At 35.2% G+C, this 19577-nt stretch overlaps 1 protein-coding gene across 6 annotated transcripts in view; it reads right to left on the bottom strand.

The window, feature by feature from the left end:
• ATP8A1 (ATPase phospholipid transporting 8A1) overlaps window positions 1-19577 on the bottom strand; it is a 222501-nt gene that overhangs the window by 114163 nt on the left and 88761 nt on the right. For 4 of the 6 annotated variants that reach the window (XR_012131751.1, XM_037002854.2, XM_037002853.2 and 1 more), the window contains 6 exons: window positions 16756-16800; window positions 10200-10272; window positions 7960-8065; window positions 6590-6672; window positions 3299-3348; window positions 7-76 (listed from right to left, as the gene is read on the bottom strand). Coding sequence is in view for 5 of the 6 variants with exons in the window: in XM_037002854.2 (XP_036858749.1) it covers window positions 7-76; window positions 3299-3348; window positions 6590-6672; window positions 7960-8065; window positions 10200-10272; window positions 16756-16800 (427 nt within the window). In the remaining variant the exon portion in view is untranslated. The remainder of the gene's footprint in view (window positions 1-6; window positions 77-3298; window positions 3349-6589; window positions 6673-7959; window positions 8066-10199; window positions 10273-16755; window positions 16801-19577) is intronic. The other 2 variants (XM_037002856.2, XM_037002855.2) reach the window with 1 other exon arrangement.

Raw genomic sequence — 19577 nt, 5'->3', positions numbered from 1 at the left:
ACTTACAGCTCCTTTGCAGTAAAGTCGTAATTTCCCGGATGGAGTGCGAACAATCACCGACATTCTTTTTCTAGCGCTGAAAGAAAGAGGTTTACCATAATGTGTCTTCATACTGAGAATATGCATATATATGTGTGTGTCATGCCTCACATATTTTAAGACTCACAGTGAAAAAAATAAATTTGACCAAAACATGAGCCCTGTCCTTCCACACATACAAACCATCCCCTGGGTGTACGTACAGTTGGGTACCTTTGAAAGCTACATTATGTTCCTTAAGGCACCAGGGTACCATCTGCTGCCATAGAGCACTAATTTACAAAAGGCTCCCTAGAATCCTGGAGGAGTTAGGACCCATCGGAGGAGAGGGGAGCTCTGTTTCAGTGTTTCAGATTTAAAAAATATTTAAGGCAGTATCTTGTAAGATGAATTTTCACTACAGCTTTTATTAAAAATAGAAATGATACTTGATTTTAAGTACATACCCAGTCACACATAAAGGCAAACACCAGCACTTTCAAACTGACTTTAGTATTCACAACTATTGTTTTTCAATGATTACAAGCAAACCATGGACATCATGTAAAAAACCGAGCTTATATTACAATGCTAACTAAGCTAATGAGCAAAAACATTTTAAGTTTAATTGTGTTGGTTACATAAAGATTAATAAAAAGTGTTCGACTAATACACAACATATTTCAATGCATTAGCAAAGGGACAGCAAATGTGTGTTTTGAATAGAACAAACTGATACAGCATCACATAGGATAGGCGCCATTTGGTACCAAGCATGTAGAGCAGCCTCTCCAAAAATGAAGGGGAGAAAGCGCTTGCCAAGTGTTTGCATCCATCTGTTTTATCTTATGATGTTCTGCTGCTAACATACTGAGATGAGACCAATATGAAGTAGCAGTTAGATATTACATCATGGTGTGTCATCAGGAGTTTCAGAGTATCTGGAAGTACTTAGTTCTTGTCTCCACTGTAGTAGTGTGTGTGATCTCTATCACCCTTATTTGGGTCCTTTGCAATGATGTCTGGATATTCTATACTCCATCTCAGACGTTCTTAATTTGTGCCTCTTTTAATTTAGTTTCGTGACATGATCTCAAAGTCATCAACTTCCTTGCTCTTATGTTCTCCTGGCAAAACTCCTGAATCCTGGGTGAATGGGAACTCTTTCTGGGGAACACCAGAGTAAGTGGACATTGCTGAACAAAAGTCACCAGTCACAAAGATTGGTAAACACATGAAACCAATGTCAACTGATCATGGGCTCTGTACTGCCCAGCAACCCATTTGTCTAACTAATAAGCTTGTTCTCTCTACAGGAGTATAAACACCTGCTCCATTCTCCCAGTCTCCAATGCACTCTTGTCACTCCAGACTGTGAATTTTTGCAATTCACCTTAACGGATGCCTCAGACAATAAATTCCTCTTCTTTCTGTCATTGAAACCACATATACTCTCTGTGCAGCACCCTCTGGCTCTTTCCTTGATACAATGGAGGAAATTTTTTTCCTAGCAGAGACCTTTTCCTAGATTTTTTCCTAGCGGGGGAACCTTTTCACCTCACTCAGTAACCCCACTCCTAAAGTTACGTTGCTTTCCTCGGAATCTGCATCTTTTCCTTCTAGAATGGGTCCTTCTCATCAGTATTTAAACATATTCTAGTCTGTCTGCTCCAAAACTAACCCCTGACAACCCTCGGCCACAAGGGGCATGCCCTTTCAGCCGGCTCTCCTCCCCTCCCATCCCTTTCACAGCTCACGTCTCAGAACAGCTCCTCTACATGCTGTCTCCACGAACTGCTCCCCTCCCCAGTCATTCCCACTGCACGTCTCCCCTCACCACTCCCCTGAATGGCTACATCCAATGCACACTTCCAATCTCTGTCTCACCCACCTTTACAGCAGCGGGGCACAGATGGCTATTCTCTCCTCAGTCATCCTTTTCTCTTGGCTTTGTGCTGTTATCCTCTTTATCCTTTATTTCCCTAAGCACAAAGCAGTCTCTTCTGCTGATTCCTCTTTTTCAAATCAAGCCTTAAAAGTTGGAGTTATTCATAGCTCAGTACCCTCAGCCTTTCTTGTTTCCCTCACTCGATATTTTATATCCAGCAGATCCAACTCATTTTCATGGCTTTAAATACCACGTACAGGCCAATGACTATCGAATTTACATTTCAGCTACAGGCTTCTCTTTGATGTTCCAGGACCTCATATCCAACAGCCTACCTCTGACACCTCAGTTTGTGTATCTCATGGGCTTCTAAAACTTAATGATTCAAACATCTCACCCTCCACATCTATTCCTATTCTTGCACCTGCTATCTATGTAATCTGGTCCTACATCCACCCAGCTGTTCACGCCAGAGACTCTAACTACGCCCTCTTTTCTCCTTCCACATCCCAAGCCATTCTCAAGTCCCCAACGTTGCTCCAAAAGGAATCTACCACCTTCATTTTATTTTCACGGTCAGAGTCCTAGGCCAAACCACTAATGTTTTTCACAGAGACTACTTTAATACCATCACGTTCAGTTTTCTCACTTTCATCCTTAAGCCTACCCCCATCCCAGCATCCTGAAGGAGCTTAAATTCCTCCCCTTGCTCTATTTTTCTTCAGAGTACTTCCTACTTTTAGTACAGTGCTTCTAAGTGTGTGTTAATAAACAAACATATTGACATATTTATTCTATTACAGATATAATAAAAGCAGGCTTGGGAAAAATAGTCACTTGGACATGGAGAAAAAGAGAGATGGGGGAATTACTTTGGGAATACCCTACTACAGTTAACTACCCAACATCTTATGCATTTTACCTTCAGTATTTCAGTGCATACAAGAAAACAATGTTTAATAAATTGGACCCTATTATTTTGATATTAAACTCTTTCATGTGGTCATCCCCAACTAAGAAGGAAATTGAAGTTGGCACTGAAAAGAAAATGCCGTTTTTAAGAAAGTTAGCATGGGAATTTGCCTTATACAGGAGATCACTAGCTGTCAGACTCCTGGTTTTATATCTCACACTCACAGCTGTGATATACACAGTCATGTTAAAAAATATTTGTATATTGCCTTTAGGAGTCATGCCTTACAACACTCTGAAGAAAGCTGTTTGTGATTTATCTACACTTTTGACTGTTAAAAACTATACTTAAGGTTTTCATATTTTGTCTAAATAAATTCAAATAAAAATAAAGCATACTTTCTAGTTATTTAAAAGGAAAAAAGTAAAAATGGATAGAAATTCATCTCATAGATACAAATCACAGAGTAGATGTTTTACCTGGTGAATTCCAGGACATTGAGCAATTCATATCTTTCTTCTTGTCCCAGCTATGAAGAAAAAGAATAAGTGATTTTATATATATAGTCACTTGAACATGAAAAAAGAAAAAAGAGATGGGGGAATTACTTTGAGAATACTCTACTAGTTTACCATCAAATTTCTTATGCATTTTCCCTTGAGCCTTTCAGTGCCTACAAGTAAATAATGTTTAATACATTACACAGACCCCATTATTTTGATATGAACCACAGTCATGCAGTCACTCCCAAGACAGCAATCAAAGTTGGCATTGAAGAGAAAATGCCTTTTCTGTTGAGCTATATATATATATTTATAACTCTATAAAGTTTATATAGTTTTATCTGTAACTATATAAAGCTATTATAACTATATAAAGTTTTAAGTATCTTTGACTTCTTGGAAATAAACCCTAGACATGGAATTTTAATGTAAAAAATATTAACACGAATTGCCACTTCTGAAATACATCATTTTAAATTGAACTTACTAACTTTCAAGTTAAGATATAAGAGTTAGCATATACATTTAATTTCTGTCCTTTCCAAAGCGTCACTGAAACTAAAGCCACACTGAAAAAGAAAGGAGAAACTCGCAGTGGCAGGAAGATGAGAAAGGAGAAATAGCAACAAAAATTTGGAGGCAAGAAAATCGATCAGTGAGCTGTATCCTACTGTATAGATCCGAGGTCAGACCCTATAGTAGCCAGAGGAAAAGCTGAGAAAAAACCTAATTTGTACCACATAACCCTTAAAAGGCTTAAGAAGTGAAATTTCAGATAGTTCTAGATCTGTGAGGTAAAGGAGGGGCCTAAAATGGGGAGGACTGGGAAAGAGCTACTGGAAAGGCAGCTCCCGGCACCTCCCCTTCCTGCACACTGGCAGAAGACCAGAGGCTTTGCTCTATAAAGGGTAAAACAGAGGCTCTTTTGTCCAGAAGTTGGCACAGTTGAAGACATGGCATTCTTATCATATTCATACTAAATGCTGGGCACTGATACCCCAACCCATTGAGTTCCCCACATTTTAGCAGCTTGACTTTTGCAGAAAGAAATTTATTTTCTGGGGAATCCAACAAACTCAAGAGAAGCCCTAAACATAGAGACACCACAACTTCCCAAATTAAGCCCACCAGACCACCCTACACTGAAGCTCAACACTGACAAGTGCCCTCTTATGCTCAGAACTCCCACATTAGCTTTTAAGTTCCTCACTCTTAACCATGAGACTATTAAAGAGGAACAGACATCTAAGTATAGCCACCGACACGGAACACAGATACCCAAAACCAACAGAAACAAGCAATTTGGAGGCAAGAGAATTTAAAAACACAACTTCATGTCGGTCACTGGAGTTTCAGGTTCTGGGTTTGCTGATGGGCATGAGGGCCCAGTGAGTGTGTCCTGGATGCCTCTTCACTTGTTTCAGCACCAGACTGAAGTGGTTTGGCATTTGCTTCATATGTGGCATAAAACTTTTTGCAGTGTTTTATACTCTTGAAAATGGGATTTAGAAAATAAAAGATGTAACACAGAATAGAAGTAAAGAAAGTTCCCAGGAAGACAGTAAACCAATTCCAGGATGACAACTGTCAAGGAGACTGAGAACTGCCCCCGAGTGCGTCTCAGAGCCCTGAGAGTCTGAAGTTTATCGAGGGCTTTCACTACTGTGTCCTCTGTTTCTGTAGCAACTTTTTCACCTGGTGAAACTGACAGCAAATGTGTCCCATCAGAACAAAGGAGTTCACTAAGAAGGAAAATTTGAGATACAAGAAACAGTTCCAAACAGGAGAAAATCAGAAGGAAGTGACATAGAAGCTGGTCTTTGAACAAAGCTGCCCTGGGGAATGCAGGACTGTAAGAGGGGTGTCTCCAGCAGAGAACTGCCGACTGACAGATTATTTGGTGTGACAGCACTGATCAAAGGTCCTATGAAGGTAGGGAACAATTAGCAATAGGTACAGAGAAAATTAAGCAATTAAAAAAAGACAAAGGACTTATCTTTAGGAAATAAAGGCAAAAACTATTTTCAGGAAATAATTCTGTGCCGGGAAATGTAATGTTAAAAAAGAAAGCAATTACTGAATACAACAACATCAGCTCTGAACACTGGTACAGGTCTAATAATATAAACATGAAATAATGATTTTTTGATTGAGATACAATTTATATACAATAAAGTACACAGACCTTAAATGTACTGTACAGTTTGACAAAGGTACACTTGGTGTAACCCCACCCCCAACTGAGAGACAGAACACGCTCAATGGCCCATAAATTTTTTGTGCTTCCAAATCAGTCTCCTCCCAGACCCTGAGGCAAACACTGTTCTGTTCTATCATCACAAATCACTTTTGTCTAATCTCAGGCTGCATAGAAATGGAATTAAAAAGGCTGTGCTCATTTGTGTCTGGCTTTTTTGTTCAACATGTTTTCGAGATTTATCCATGCTGTTGATGAATCAATAATCCCTCCCTTTTTATTGTTTAGATGTTCCACTGCATAAGTATGTCACAATGTTTATGGTTTAGCTCCAGTTTTTGGCTACTATGAATAAAGCTGCTATGAACATTCCATTAGACATCTTTTCGTGCACCTAAGTTTTAATTGCTCCTGAGTAGCTACAAGTATAATTGCTGGGTGAAGTGTATGTTTACCTGTATTAAAAAATTCTAAAAGGTTTTCTGAAGGGCTCATATCCTTTTACACATATCTGCTAGCAACAATTGGGTGCCCCACTTGCTCTACATTCTCACTAACATTTAATGCTGCCAATGTTTTCACTTTTAGCCTTTTTTGTGGATATGTAGCATGTCATTGTGATTTTAATCTGCATCTCCCTGATGACTAATGATGTTTCTTCACATGCTCACTGGCCATTCATGGACCTTCTTTTGCGGAATGTTTGTTCAAGTCTTTTGCCCACTTAAAAAATTGGGTGTGAATATTTAACCAAAGACTGTGACATAATTCTAATAGCATTGGAAAGGGATGGTGACTCAAGAGAAATTCTCATTTAACACAATAGAATAGAAAGTCTGTAGATATGTCTAAAATTGAAGAATCAGATGTGTACCATTAATAACATTATTTGAAAATATGAGATGCATAAATATCTGAAGAGATAGAAGAATAGAAAGTAGTTGCTTCTGGAGAGGGGAACTGGCAAAGGAACCCCTATTTTATTATGAGCCTTTTTTGGTTTTATCTTATCTTTGGAGCTATGAACATATATTGCTTTGATGAAAAAGACTTGAAAATAAAGAACTTACTGAATCTATAATCACCGAGTCAGGTGTTCTTCCAGTGAAAACAAAATTCAGTTGCTTGGCTGCTCTGACCAATGCTCCCTCATCTGTTTTAGGAAAATGGATGAAAGCAAATACATGGTGAAAAAAAAAGTATCCCCAAAACAAGAGAAATATGTTATTGTGATATAATTTTCTGTTTAACTTTAAAAGAAGTAAAATTCTTTGTATGCTGGCCCCTGCTATTAAAATCCATTTCTTTTTTTACTGAATATGACAATGCCAAGGGAATGAGTAGAATAACCTTCACGGTCTGAGATGTGCATAGATCCCAGATTCATGTCTCTGAAAATTAACTCTCACTGTTGGTCATACACATCTAAGCAGGAAATTTAAATGTACCCCATTCATCTAGCATATTCTCTAGAAAATCTTTCTCAAATGAATGGCACAAAAGTAACCTCTTATGAGTTATGCTTTTTCTCCTAAAACATGGAATGTAGAAAAATAAATTTTATTCCCCGAGGATAAAATACAAATGGCTGTAAATGAACTGACGTTTTATCACATATTGTTTAGTTTCATCACCAATGTACATCAAACCTTATTGGGGAAGGTAGGGTTTGGGATAAGAGAACATTCACATAGCTTGTATCTTAACAATATGAGATGTAACATTCCTTACACTTTTTAGGAATTTGGTTATTGTACAAGATCACAGGTGCTGGTTTAGAATACAGTTTAAAACACTTAGGACAAAGTTCTCCAAAGTGTGTTCTGTTTTTACTAAAATCTTACATTCACCAAATTAACTATTTACCCAACTTTACATTGACAGTAGGTCTAAAATCAAGCCTAAGTATTAAATATTGATAACTGTGCTAGTATGTATTTTATGGAACCCCTTCAAATGTGTAAACTTTCCTTATTCAAATAAATATAACAAGTTCCATGATTACCATTCATGGAGGAAAGAGGAAAGCAAAATGTGTTCCTAAATACACACTAATATTAGGCAAACAGATCTTCCTTTTCCTGTCTATGTGCAGAAAACAGTTTTTGACTAAGAGTTTATTCTTAGTTATTTATAAAGAAGTGAGAACTTACTATGTGCATATAAAAAAGTACTTGTGTGAATTTTGTTATTAAAAATTTTCATGCAATTTATTTATGTCATATACCAAAAGTTAGATATACAAAGTCATATATTTTAACATACATATATTTAATTCTGAAAGCCAAGGTTTTTCTAATCAGTATAAATAAAATTTTCTAAAAAAACAACAACTTGGTTACTTCACTTTTTCAAATTAAACTGATTTTTTTTCTAGACAATCTCAAATTTCAGAACAATTTTCCATTTAAAAAATATATCACAATTGCTTTGTTTGTACCTGGAGATGCTGCTTGATAAATAATCTTATCGCCTTCTCGCTCTGGCACCGCTGTGTGACACACTGCCATCATTGTAAGAAATTCACATATTACAGGCGCAGTTGGCTGTAAGAAATAGACACATAACTGAGGCCTTTTCATTTAGACATTTCAACACTAATGGCAGCAATGTTATTTCACATCTTTCTACCAGAGTGTAGCTGTTAAACATTGAGGGCATGAGGTTATGGCCAACTAAGAAGCCAGCAAACGAAGAAAATATATTTTTATTTAAGCTCATTCATTCTTGTACCCTCTCATTCATGTTCTAAACACCTATATAAGATAACTTGCGCTGTCAAGTAGAAATGGCACAGTGAAAAAGGTAGATATGGTCGAAGCCTATTCTCAGAAGACATAAAATTCTAAAATGTTCAGCGGCTTCTAATTCCTGATCAGATTTACATGTTAGGCATCTGATCCTACTGAGGTTCCACTACTTTGTGTTGGGATGATGATGGCCAGAGATTCTTCTGTAATGCTTTGTTCTCCCACTCTCCAAAAATGGCAACCTTAACCTGATACATGTTTTACTAAATAAAAAAGAATTGACTGAAGAATTCCTATGAACAATGGAGTTTTACTGAGGAAAAGTGAATCCTTTCTACAAGATTAGCGTTTATAAGAGAAAATAAGCCAGATCATTAAATTAAACATCTTCCTGTCTGGCTCCTGATGAAGAGAAATGTCATTCAAACTAATAAAGGAGAAATATTCCTCTATGTTCTTAGACTTTAAAAAAAAGTGAAGTTATTGGAAAGGTAAATCAGAACATTGTTTGAAAACTCTGTGTTCAGGTTAGAAGAGTAGACAAAACAGACACGGTCCCTGCTATGTGAAGCTTAGACTTCTTGGGGGGAAACAGAACACAAATAAATACTCAAATATTTATAGTGTATAAAGGGCTATAAAGGAAAGAATGCATAAATATCATGTAGTGTGATTTGGGCCAGGCTGGGGTTGTTCTCAAGATAATGTGGCATTTAAGCTGATGATTTTTCAGCCTCATTAAGAACTAAGTAAAGAGTTTTCCATCAGGCAGGAATCAGACATGACTGAAAAGATCCTAAAGAAGAAAAGAATGAAGTATGCTTGAGAAAATAAGAGACAGCGCGACTGGAGGAGAAAGGGAGAGTGGCTCCAAGTGAGGCTGGTGACCTAGGCAGGACTGTAAGTTAAGAGAGAAACTGCAGGACAGTTTAGCCCAGGGCAGTGTGGGATCTGATCTCCACGGCATCACTCCCATAGCCATGTGCACCAAGAACTGGAGGGAGTGACAATGGAAACAAGCAGACTGGCTGGGGGATGCTGGCGGTCTAGACTGGGCAGTCAAAATGAGAATGAAGTGAAGCCTTTTGGCATATATTCTAGTAGTTAGTATTGACAAGGGCCTGGGACTCTATAAATCTGGAGATGGAGGAAAAGGAGGTATCAAAAGCAACCTTTAAGTTCCTAGAAAGAGTAACAAGATAGAGATGGTGCAATTTACTGAACCTGTGAACACAAGAGGGAAGAGGTAGTCTAGGTCTAGGATGTGTGGATCCTGAAGCTCTTATTCTGTTGAAGGCTCTCTTAAGAAAAATAGATACATAAAAATGCAGTATGAACACACTGCTAGAGCTCCACCCAGGGGCACAGTGGGTAAGTCCACCTGTGCTAGAGGGAGCACGCTTTGGGGTAATAAGTGTTTAAGTTTTGACATACTGAGCTTGAAGTGATTGTGAGAAGAAGTTCTGGGGTTTAAACACCTGGAAATGGTATCATTTGATCTAATGGGATTTTAATAAGTGCTTGTAACTCCACAAGTGTAATGTTCACAATGGGTGACAGATGTCTGAAGCTCTACTTGTATAGATCGGCACTGGCATATCATTTTGAGCTAATTCATTTCTAAGATATCTTGAAATTATTAATAGTAAGTTTCATACAAATTGAGTTCTACAGTTATTTAATAAAATATTTTGGAAGGTAGAGTATTGATTAATAATAATATTAAAATTAAATTTCTAACTACCACAAATTCATGCTGACCAAGTAAAAAGAACTTAGCAATAATAGATTTAGAAAATTATTAAAAATGATGTATGTATATGAACATATATATAAAATAGAAATATATGTATAAATATGGAAGATAATTCACAGAGATTAAATTAGTTTTCACTCATTAATGAAAAGATAATGGTTTTATATCTCTTACATGATTATTTTGGAGGTTTTCCAGCAATGATGAATCACTAAAAGTTTTTTCATCTCCAAACTGTGAGCTCTGCCTGAAGAGGAGAAAAAAAAAAAAGGAGGTTAATTTATACAAGCTCACTGATCTATTTGTAACTTACTTTTTAAATAAGTCATTATGCCTATAAGCCCTTAATAGATTAAATACAGTCTGCATTTCTAAATAAGACATTACAGATTTCATGACTGAATCATAAAATATTTTCAAGCATTCTAAAATGTGACAGACTTGCAGTGTAATTAAAAATAGTATTCTATAATTCATTTTCCTGGAGTGAAATTATATTGCAGCCACATGTGTTAAAAAAAAATCTAATTAAAGTAACAAACTGCTAAAATACATGGAATTGAATTTCTTCTACTTCCTTAACTTTTTCAAGTTTTCAGAATTTTGAGAATAAAGTCATTATGAAATATTAATTCTTTTACTCTAGCCTATGAGAAATTTTTATTTGAAGTTACTAATACTACATGATTATATGAAATACAAAAATTATGAATAAGCTGTTTATATACATTTTTATCAACATCTATCACTAATATCTGATACATTTATGTACAACTCACATGTATTCTGTATATATACATAAGGAGAACAAACCATAAAAGTGTATGGGTATTTTTTGTGTTGGGCTATTTTCAGATCGGCAAACACATCATATACCTCATATGAAACAAACGGGGTCAGAACTGCTCCTTTAATCTAGCCATTATTAACCTCATGGCTGTGCAATTTAAAAACAAGATGTTGAGATTCAAAGGAAGAACAAGGAACATGTAAGCCGGAATGTCAAAAACCCAATGTATATTTTGCAATGTTCAGTGAAAATATATACATCTAAGCTTTTGTGCATGGAAGAAAATTTCAGAATTCACCAGGGAAAAAAAATAAAGTGTCCAATACACTATTTAATAATTTTAATAATTAATAATTAAATAATTTTAATCCAGAAAGCATTATATGAAAATGTTTACAGGTTACAAAGAGTATTATGTCAATGTACCAAAAAGTGAGTTTCCTACTTTAAAGCCATCAGATTGAAAGGAAGGAGAAATCATTGAAGAAAAAAAAAATTCAAAGAAGTGAACACACAAAATATCATCAATGAAATATGCTTTTCCCATAAACCAAAAGAGGAAGTTAGAATGTTTCTAATAAAATATATCTTTATTTACATATAGTAATTTGGCCATTCCCAAAATTATAATGTAAATAACACATTTTTATCAGCATGTAGTAGTTCAGAATTTTCAAAACATCCGTAGGATGTAGAATAAACACATTATTATTGTTACTCTTCCTCCTCCTCTAGTTTTAAAGATGGAAGGAAAAAAATCTAAAAACTTTTAAATGATTTATCAACTGGTAGACAGAAAAAAATTGGCTTACATTTCTCCTCTAAATACTATCATTTTCTTAAAAAGAGTTTATTATTTGGGGCTCCATAAAATGTCCTTTTTATTACAATGCATTCATTAATGGTTCATAGTAAAACTTTCCTACTTATTTGTTACATAAATTGGAATGTCAAATAATATTCATAGTAACATCGTGCATGTGGAGGTCTATTCTCTTTCCAAAGAATTCCAGACTAAAAGCCTTTATAAATCTGAGGATATGTCTTATTAATCTCAGCGATTTTTTCATAAATCACAGTTACCATAATTGATATAACTTTCAAATTTTTATAACAAATAACAATAGATATGCAATTGAAATATTTACATCCCACCCTCCTTTCACCAAGGAAGCTTTCCGCTATGGATAATGCAAAACAAGAACTCTTCTCCCAGAATGTGCTTCCTTTCCAAGAACACAAAACCCATCAACAACTCATCTACTAATCACATAGCCTGGGTTGAACCCAGGCATTGAGCTCTCACCACCCCTCTCTGAAATCTTACAAAATGTTCGCTTTCAGTACAAGTAAACTGATTAAATTAGGAAGTTCATGTTATTTCAAAATAAGATTCAACCAATTAAAAGTGATAGTTTAAACTGTCAGTTGACAAAATGATCTGAATTTGCCAAATTGTTCACAAATAAAAAATGCAAGCCAACATCAATATTTAAAAAAAATTTTCCACAGAAATTTTCAAGTGGTACGTTGCTTACAAGGAGTCAAATTCTGGAGTGTAGCAAGAAGCAGCTTAACACAGGGAGTGTCACATTAAGGTAAAGAGAACAAGGAGCAGGCAACCCTCAAAGCCATATAATTCATGGCTTGCAGGCTGATTTAGAAGCTATGATACACTGTAAATAATAATTTATTGATCATGTTACAATGAAGAATACTCATAGCAGCAAAAATTACTGCAAAATTCAGACTATATATGGCTTAAACAGTATTTTAAAATGAGCTATCTTCATATATAACAGTATGGACTATGAAATTTTAAAAAATTTAAAATCCATGTCAACAAGAGAATTATCAGAAAAAAAGGCAAAAATTGTTGGAACCATACTTTTCACCTTAAATCAAACTCCAGATGAATGAATGATTTAATAAAAGTACTAATAAAAATGTGGAAAAAATTTTAAAATAGTTTAGGAGTGCGTAGGACTTATGTATCACACATCATTCAGAAAACAAAACAAATAGATAAATCTGACTTCATAAAGCTAAAATATTTCCTCACAGCAAAAGCTACTGCAAGAAAGTCAAAAGCCAAACAACTAATTGGGAAAAATAACTGCCAACTCATACGAAGAAGGCTGATTTCCATAAAACACAAAGAACTCATAGAAATCATTAAGAAAAAGATCAACAGTGCAATAGAACAATGGTCAAAGGACATAAACAAACAGATAACAGAAAAGGAAATACAAGTGGCTATTTTTAATATAACTTCAACTTTATCGCCAAATGAGAGATGAAATTTAAATTTTATCAACTTGGCAGAAATGAAGTTTGACAACTCTGTGATTATGGAAAAAATGAAATCATTTATCATTGTTGAGAATGAAAATGAATACAACTTCTAAAAAGGGCAATTGGGCAATTTCTATCAAAATTTAAAATGCCTGTATCTTCAAAATTTTTAAAAAATTTTAATACACATAACAGAATACTATACTATATAAAAAACGGGGAAGCCCTTCATGGAATAGGGACAAATTTCAAAGTTGCATTGTCAAAAGAAAAGCTGGTACAAAACAGTGTGCACCGTATGCTTCTCTTTCTGTAAAAACAGGAGAGGAACAAACGCATGCATGTGTATGTGTGCAGTCAATGCGGAAGGATACCCCTGAAACTGGTAACGCCAGCTGCTCCTGGGAGGGGAAACGGACGGAGCTAAGATGAGGAAGGAAAACCTTCTTTACACTCTTCAAATATGTAACATGTTAATGTATTACAAACTTAAGAAATAAGTCAAATTTAAAGTTAGAAACAAGAATAAAATTCATGTCAGCCACTTGATACACACACCCTACATATAAACTTGATACACCTGCATATAAACTAGACCTAGTCATTAAACACACACACATGCTACACACGTGCACACACAGGAAGACAAAGGCACTGGGACTGTAAAGTACTGTTTTTTTTTTGAATGATCTGTACCTCCTGGTTTTGGATAGTGCTACTGGTTACACAGAAAAATTCCTTAAAGGGAAATCTAACTTTTAGAAATGAATTTGTTACTTAGAGTCAGGTGCAGTCAAGTTCAAGAATACGAACAAGTGATTGAATTGAACAATACTTTTGTTAGACATTGGTTTTAACTAAGGTAATGACACCTGCTTTTCTGGTGTGGCTCAAAGAATTTCTGAAGGCAATTACAAAAGAGTAGCTCCAAAAACATTCTGTGAAATGGCTGCGCCAGTGGAATAAATAAATTACCTGTCAAAGTGACTACTTTTAAGACTAACACTGATTTGGATGTATTAGCTCTCGTTATTATACATCACACCGGGAAGAATGTTTTAGTGAGCCTTAGCTGTTGCAGAAGCATAAATAAATACCACCCATTCCACAGATAATTATAGACCAGAATGAAACAAGAAGATAAATAAGGCCAGAAAATAGTACTATCTAGTGGCATTTTAGTAATACAAAAATGACAGTGAAACGCCTAAGCACAGTGACTGGTGGTTACCATGGGGAAGGGATTAGGGTGGGCAGGTGGGGAGGGTGAAGGGGATAAAGGGATACAAAAATTCTCAATCCTAATACAAGTCGGTCATTGGGAAGGTAGTACACATGGAGAATATAGCCAATAATTCGGTAACATCCTCTTATGTTAACAGAGGGGGTGAGGATTTAAGAGTATGGGTAACTGTTGAACCACTGTGTTGTATATTTAAAACCAATGTAAGATTGTATATTGACTACACTTCAAATAAGAAAAAGTAAATAAGAATACATTGCTTGAGGGTCTGTCATAAATAAAAAAAAGATTATTTTAAGGTAATACTTCTGGAGCATCATCTTCACTAGCCATAACTTAAAAGATACTATCAGAAGGAGAATACGGAATTGTATTAAATAGTTAGGAAACATAAACATGTCATCTGGGAATTGCTGCAAAATAATAGTAAAAGAAAAGTATAGATGAAATGAAATTAGTCTTGAGTATATATTATCAAAGTAGATAGATGGGTAGGTACATCTGTCTACTTTTATTTAAGCTTAAAAATTTCCACAATAAATGTTAGAAAAACAAAAAATGGTTATGGAAATTTGGAAAATAACTATATGTTAGGGCTATATGGATGGTAAGAATAAGCACATTTTTTTCCTCCAATGGTAGATTTTTGATAGGAAATAATTAATTTGTAAGGTTATATGTTGGCATATGACTCTTGGCAATAACAGGAAAACCATACCAATTTTAGAATAAGTGGCTGCTAGTTGGAAAATGATTTTATCTCTGTAAATTATTTATATTAATATTTTTAAGCAAGTAAGGCAAGAACCATCATCCAATTATCTTTAATGTCAAGAGAGCATGTTTGAAAGGGTTACTATATTAAAAGTTTGCCTTCAAATTCAATTCAATGTAAAATAAGCTATATACATTTAAGTGTTAAATATTATGTTTTTTTAACTTAACATTTTTGTGGTGAATTCGGTTCAAGTAGGGCAGTAAAATATATACAGGCTGTTGTATGGAGTTTAGTGAAATTCAGTGTAAGATGCTGCTGCTGACAGACAGCAATGAACTTTTAGACTCTGAATTTATACAGACATATACACTCTCTAGTTTAACCCGTTTAAACTCTCTAGATCAACCGTGAAGACCAGCAACATGAAGATTTGCTCAGGCGCCTAGAGCACAGGATTCAACCAGGACCATACTTTTTAACAGCAAACACAAGTGAACAGTGTTTAAAATTAATAAAATTATGTTAATGGTACAGAAAAGCATCAAATCAAAAGATAGTAAAAATGTTAACTATATTCTCAAAGGATTAAATAAAAGGGATATCTATATCAAAACTTGAATGATCCACCAAGAGTAAGATACTTTGGCACATTTAAACAATACTAAAAGTTATTCAGTTGTATTAGGTTTCAAAATGTCTGACATCCCAGACTCATCACTTATCACATGAACCAAAAAGCTGCCTCTGTGATTAACCTTAAGTATTAGGAAGTTTATTGAAAACTGTTATGAAATCTCCATTTTACTTAATTAAAATTCCAGTTGAAAAATATTACATGATGTTACTGGATTTCATGCATATTAGAAAAGTGGCTTCTTCATAAAACACATATGCAACCTGAAACTAAAAATGTAACCACTTACAAAGCCACAATGTTTTCCACAGTTACTAGCATTACAAGAACCTGCTTTCTGAAATTTCACTTGCCCCAAATCATTATGAATAGAAATATTAAAATAAACTTATACTATTCTAAATGAAAATGTAAACCCATGGAGGGGGGGATCTTAAGGTAAAACAACCCCTAAATCCCTGATGTATTGATGTTAAACCTATAAAATGCTTCAACAATTACAAAGTTAATTATATTTGAGTTAACTCTACTCCTTGGTAGCATAGACTTCCAACATTTGTCCCAGACATTTCATTTAAAAAAGTTCATTTTATAGCCTGCAGGCAGATTTAGAGAACATATGAATGGAAATGTAAAGGAAATTTCCATTGCTTGGGTATGTTTCACCAGCATCTTCTGTAGCTCTGTAGAATATGTAAATAACAGCAGAAGGTGGCAGTGCTGAGCTATAAAACATAAAGCATGGAAGCTGCAACTGAAATAGGCTGTCCACAGACCAGGGATGCCACGTTGATCATTATAGACTTTATTATGGATACATAATGTAAAACTCTGAGAAACCTAACCTTTAAACTAAATGTTTATAAAATGAGTAAAGGTATATTCAATAGGAAATCAAGGATATTCAATGGATTCGAGAAATACCTACTTTTACAGCATTGGGAGTCCCCAGTTACACTTTTTTCAAAAGTAGGGAAATGTGTCTAACAAAAGAACAAAATGCAAACCTTTTAAAGGAATCAATGAGACAGAAAGGTCCATGCAGCTTACCATTCATCAGGAGAGCAGCCATAATCCTCAGGTTCAGGGACATGGCTTCAGAAAGGGGCAGAAAGAGAGGGAAAAATAATCACAGAAAGGCTGGAAACATAAAAGTATGAATAAAAGAAGTACTTTAAGATGGATGTTGGAAACGTTAAGAAAATGAGTTTTTAGTTGATCCTGAAAGAATGGCAGTTAGTATAAGAACAGCATGATGATTTATGGCAGGTTTACAAAGTTATTTTATAACTGGATAACCAACTGGATTTTCACGATGAAGTTTACTGATTTTATGCACTGAATTTAGTATTCAGTAGGAAATATCTGAACTTAGAGCTTTAAACACATACCAAAGCCAATGGAAAGTTAATCACATGTCTAATCAGAATAAAGTATCTTAAGGGAACAAACATTCTAATACCTAGGAATAAACTATCAACCTGATAAAATTTGCCCAGTACATTTTAGAAGTAAATTTGATTTTCATGAGTTCTTTATAAACAGGTATATTAACATAAACCTACATTTCTATAATTAAATTGAGCCACATTTTAAAAGATTGAAATTCAAAAATTTCACTTACACCATACTTTACTTATTAAACCATTTGTTATCTCAAATAGAAAACACATTCATCAATACTTCAATATCATCCATTAGCTCACTTGAGCACTAGAAAAATTTGATTTGCATAGAGCTTCCTTTTCAACCAGTCATGAATTCTGTCAGAAGTGTCCCATAATACATAAAAGAGCAATTTTTATTTATGTATTATAAATTCTTTTCTTTTTTACTGTTAATTTTTTCCCAGCTTTAATGAGATATAATTTGCATATAACACTGTGCAAGTTTAAGGTGTAAAACATGATTATTTCCTGCACTTACATATTACAAAATGGTAACGATCATAGGGTAGCTAATATCTCCATTCCATCACGTAATTACTATTTATTTTTGGTGGAGGGAACATTTCAGATCTATTCTCTTTGCAGCTAGAACAGATTTTCTAATCTTCTATTTCTTTCATTATATATGATCATTCAATATTTTTCCTTTGAATTAAATTTATCAGACATAGATAGGTTTAAAAAATGCAGAGTTCAGTACAAATGCAAACTCATTATTTTTTCACAAATATAAACTGCTGAAAATTTGTGGAAGTTTTCACTCCCTAAATGTCCACCTCACCGTCTTTACCCTTCCACTAAACTGGCCATGATATGAGTCTTATCATTCCAAGGCACCTCTTCCACCTTCGAAGCAGTAAATTGCCCCTAGGGCAGTGCCACTGTTTCCACCCAATCACAATGGAGGCAGTCTCCTTTATTCACTATTCTTTCTTCTACAAAAGGCCTTTTATAGATGCTTGAGAGAAGGGCTAATCAAGCCCTTTGTGGGCTGGACTCCCAGAAGAGGTGATGACCTACTGCAATGCTCTGTAGAAACTGGTTACAGCCCAATGTTTAAGGCAATCACTTTTGATCAACCTTAAGGCTTAGAGTCTGGCCTTGGGACTGTATCAGGGGAGGGCATGGTGCTCCCATGCAAAATGCGGTGCTGAGGTTCTGCTCAGTTGCACTGGTGTTGTAGAGCAGCCCCTGATCACCCCGGGAGAGGGGCCAATGCTTCTCAAGTCATGCAACTTCTAAGCTGCAAAGCTCACACAGGGTCCCTCTCCTCAGGTCGGGACTTCCGATTCAGCCCTGGCAGATACTGAGCACTACTCAGGATGTGATGATCAGCAGCAGACCAACACACCTATGGCTGATCCTGTCTGCATGAGTTTCCTTGATTGCTGCTCCAGCAGCTCTGGTGTGTGTATGCAAGGTCTGGTTATTTGTCTGTGTGCCTGACATTGCTGTCATCTGTGCTGGTAAGTTTGTCACTTGGTCATACTCATTCTTAGATCTCAACTCAGGTATCACTTTTTCAGGGAGCAGACCCTGGCCTCCCTGATTAGATCAAATCCCCAATCACAGACTCACACAGACCTTTGCACTACATAAGGATTTTATATTTGTCTGTATGGATATTCAATTAGCACCCATTAACCCCCAATTAGACTATAAACTCTAAGAGGAGAGGAACCATGTGAACTTTTGCTGATCATTACATCCCCATCATCTAATGAAGTGCCACATACATAAATAGGAGTTAAACATTTGTTGAGGTATATGAATGAACAAATGGATTGTGTTCACCCAGCTTTTACTATAAGTCATGGTGAACAGTAAAATAATTTTGTTGATTATAATCTAGACTTTGGAGCTAAGTGTGATGGTAATTTTAAGGTTTCTCATGGTGAATCTCTTGTCAATGTGAAAAAACTATCAATCCTTTCAGCAAACATATCGCCAAACAATATTATTAAGTAAATTTATTCACTTAGTGTAATCATATATAAAGACTTTTTAAGAACACTCATTTCTTACTAAAGGTAGAATGTCAATGAAATGTTTTTAATACTGAACTGTTCAACAGAAAGCACTGTGTAGTTTGCTTAATAGAATTTTTTTTTAACTTTGGAGATTATACCATGTTATGCCTCACCTAGATTATCAGCTCATTCCAAATTATTGACAATGATGGTATTTAGGATTATAGTCCAAAATATTCACTATATTGGGAATTCTAGCCACTGAACACAAAAGCTCCTTACCTATACCTGGTATAAAACTGGCTTACATCCCTACAGCAAAATGCTGTAGTGATACTTTAATCAATCTTTAATAGTAGAATTTCTACTTTGCAAGAAGTTAAATTTATGACTTCACGATTAATTTACATTTAACTGAGAAAAGATCTAATGAAGGAATCTAAAGAGTTTAAGC

This window comes from Manis javanica, chromosome 5 (assembly GCF_040802235.1).
Source record: "Manis javanica isolate MJ-LG chromosome 5, MJ_LKY, whole genome shotgun sequence".
Lineage (NCBI taxonomy): Eukaryota > Metazoa > Chordata > Mammalia > Pholidota > Manidae > Manis > Manis javanica.
Note: the sequence above shows the minus strand (reverse complement) of the source record. Positions and strands in the feature narration are given on the sequence as shown.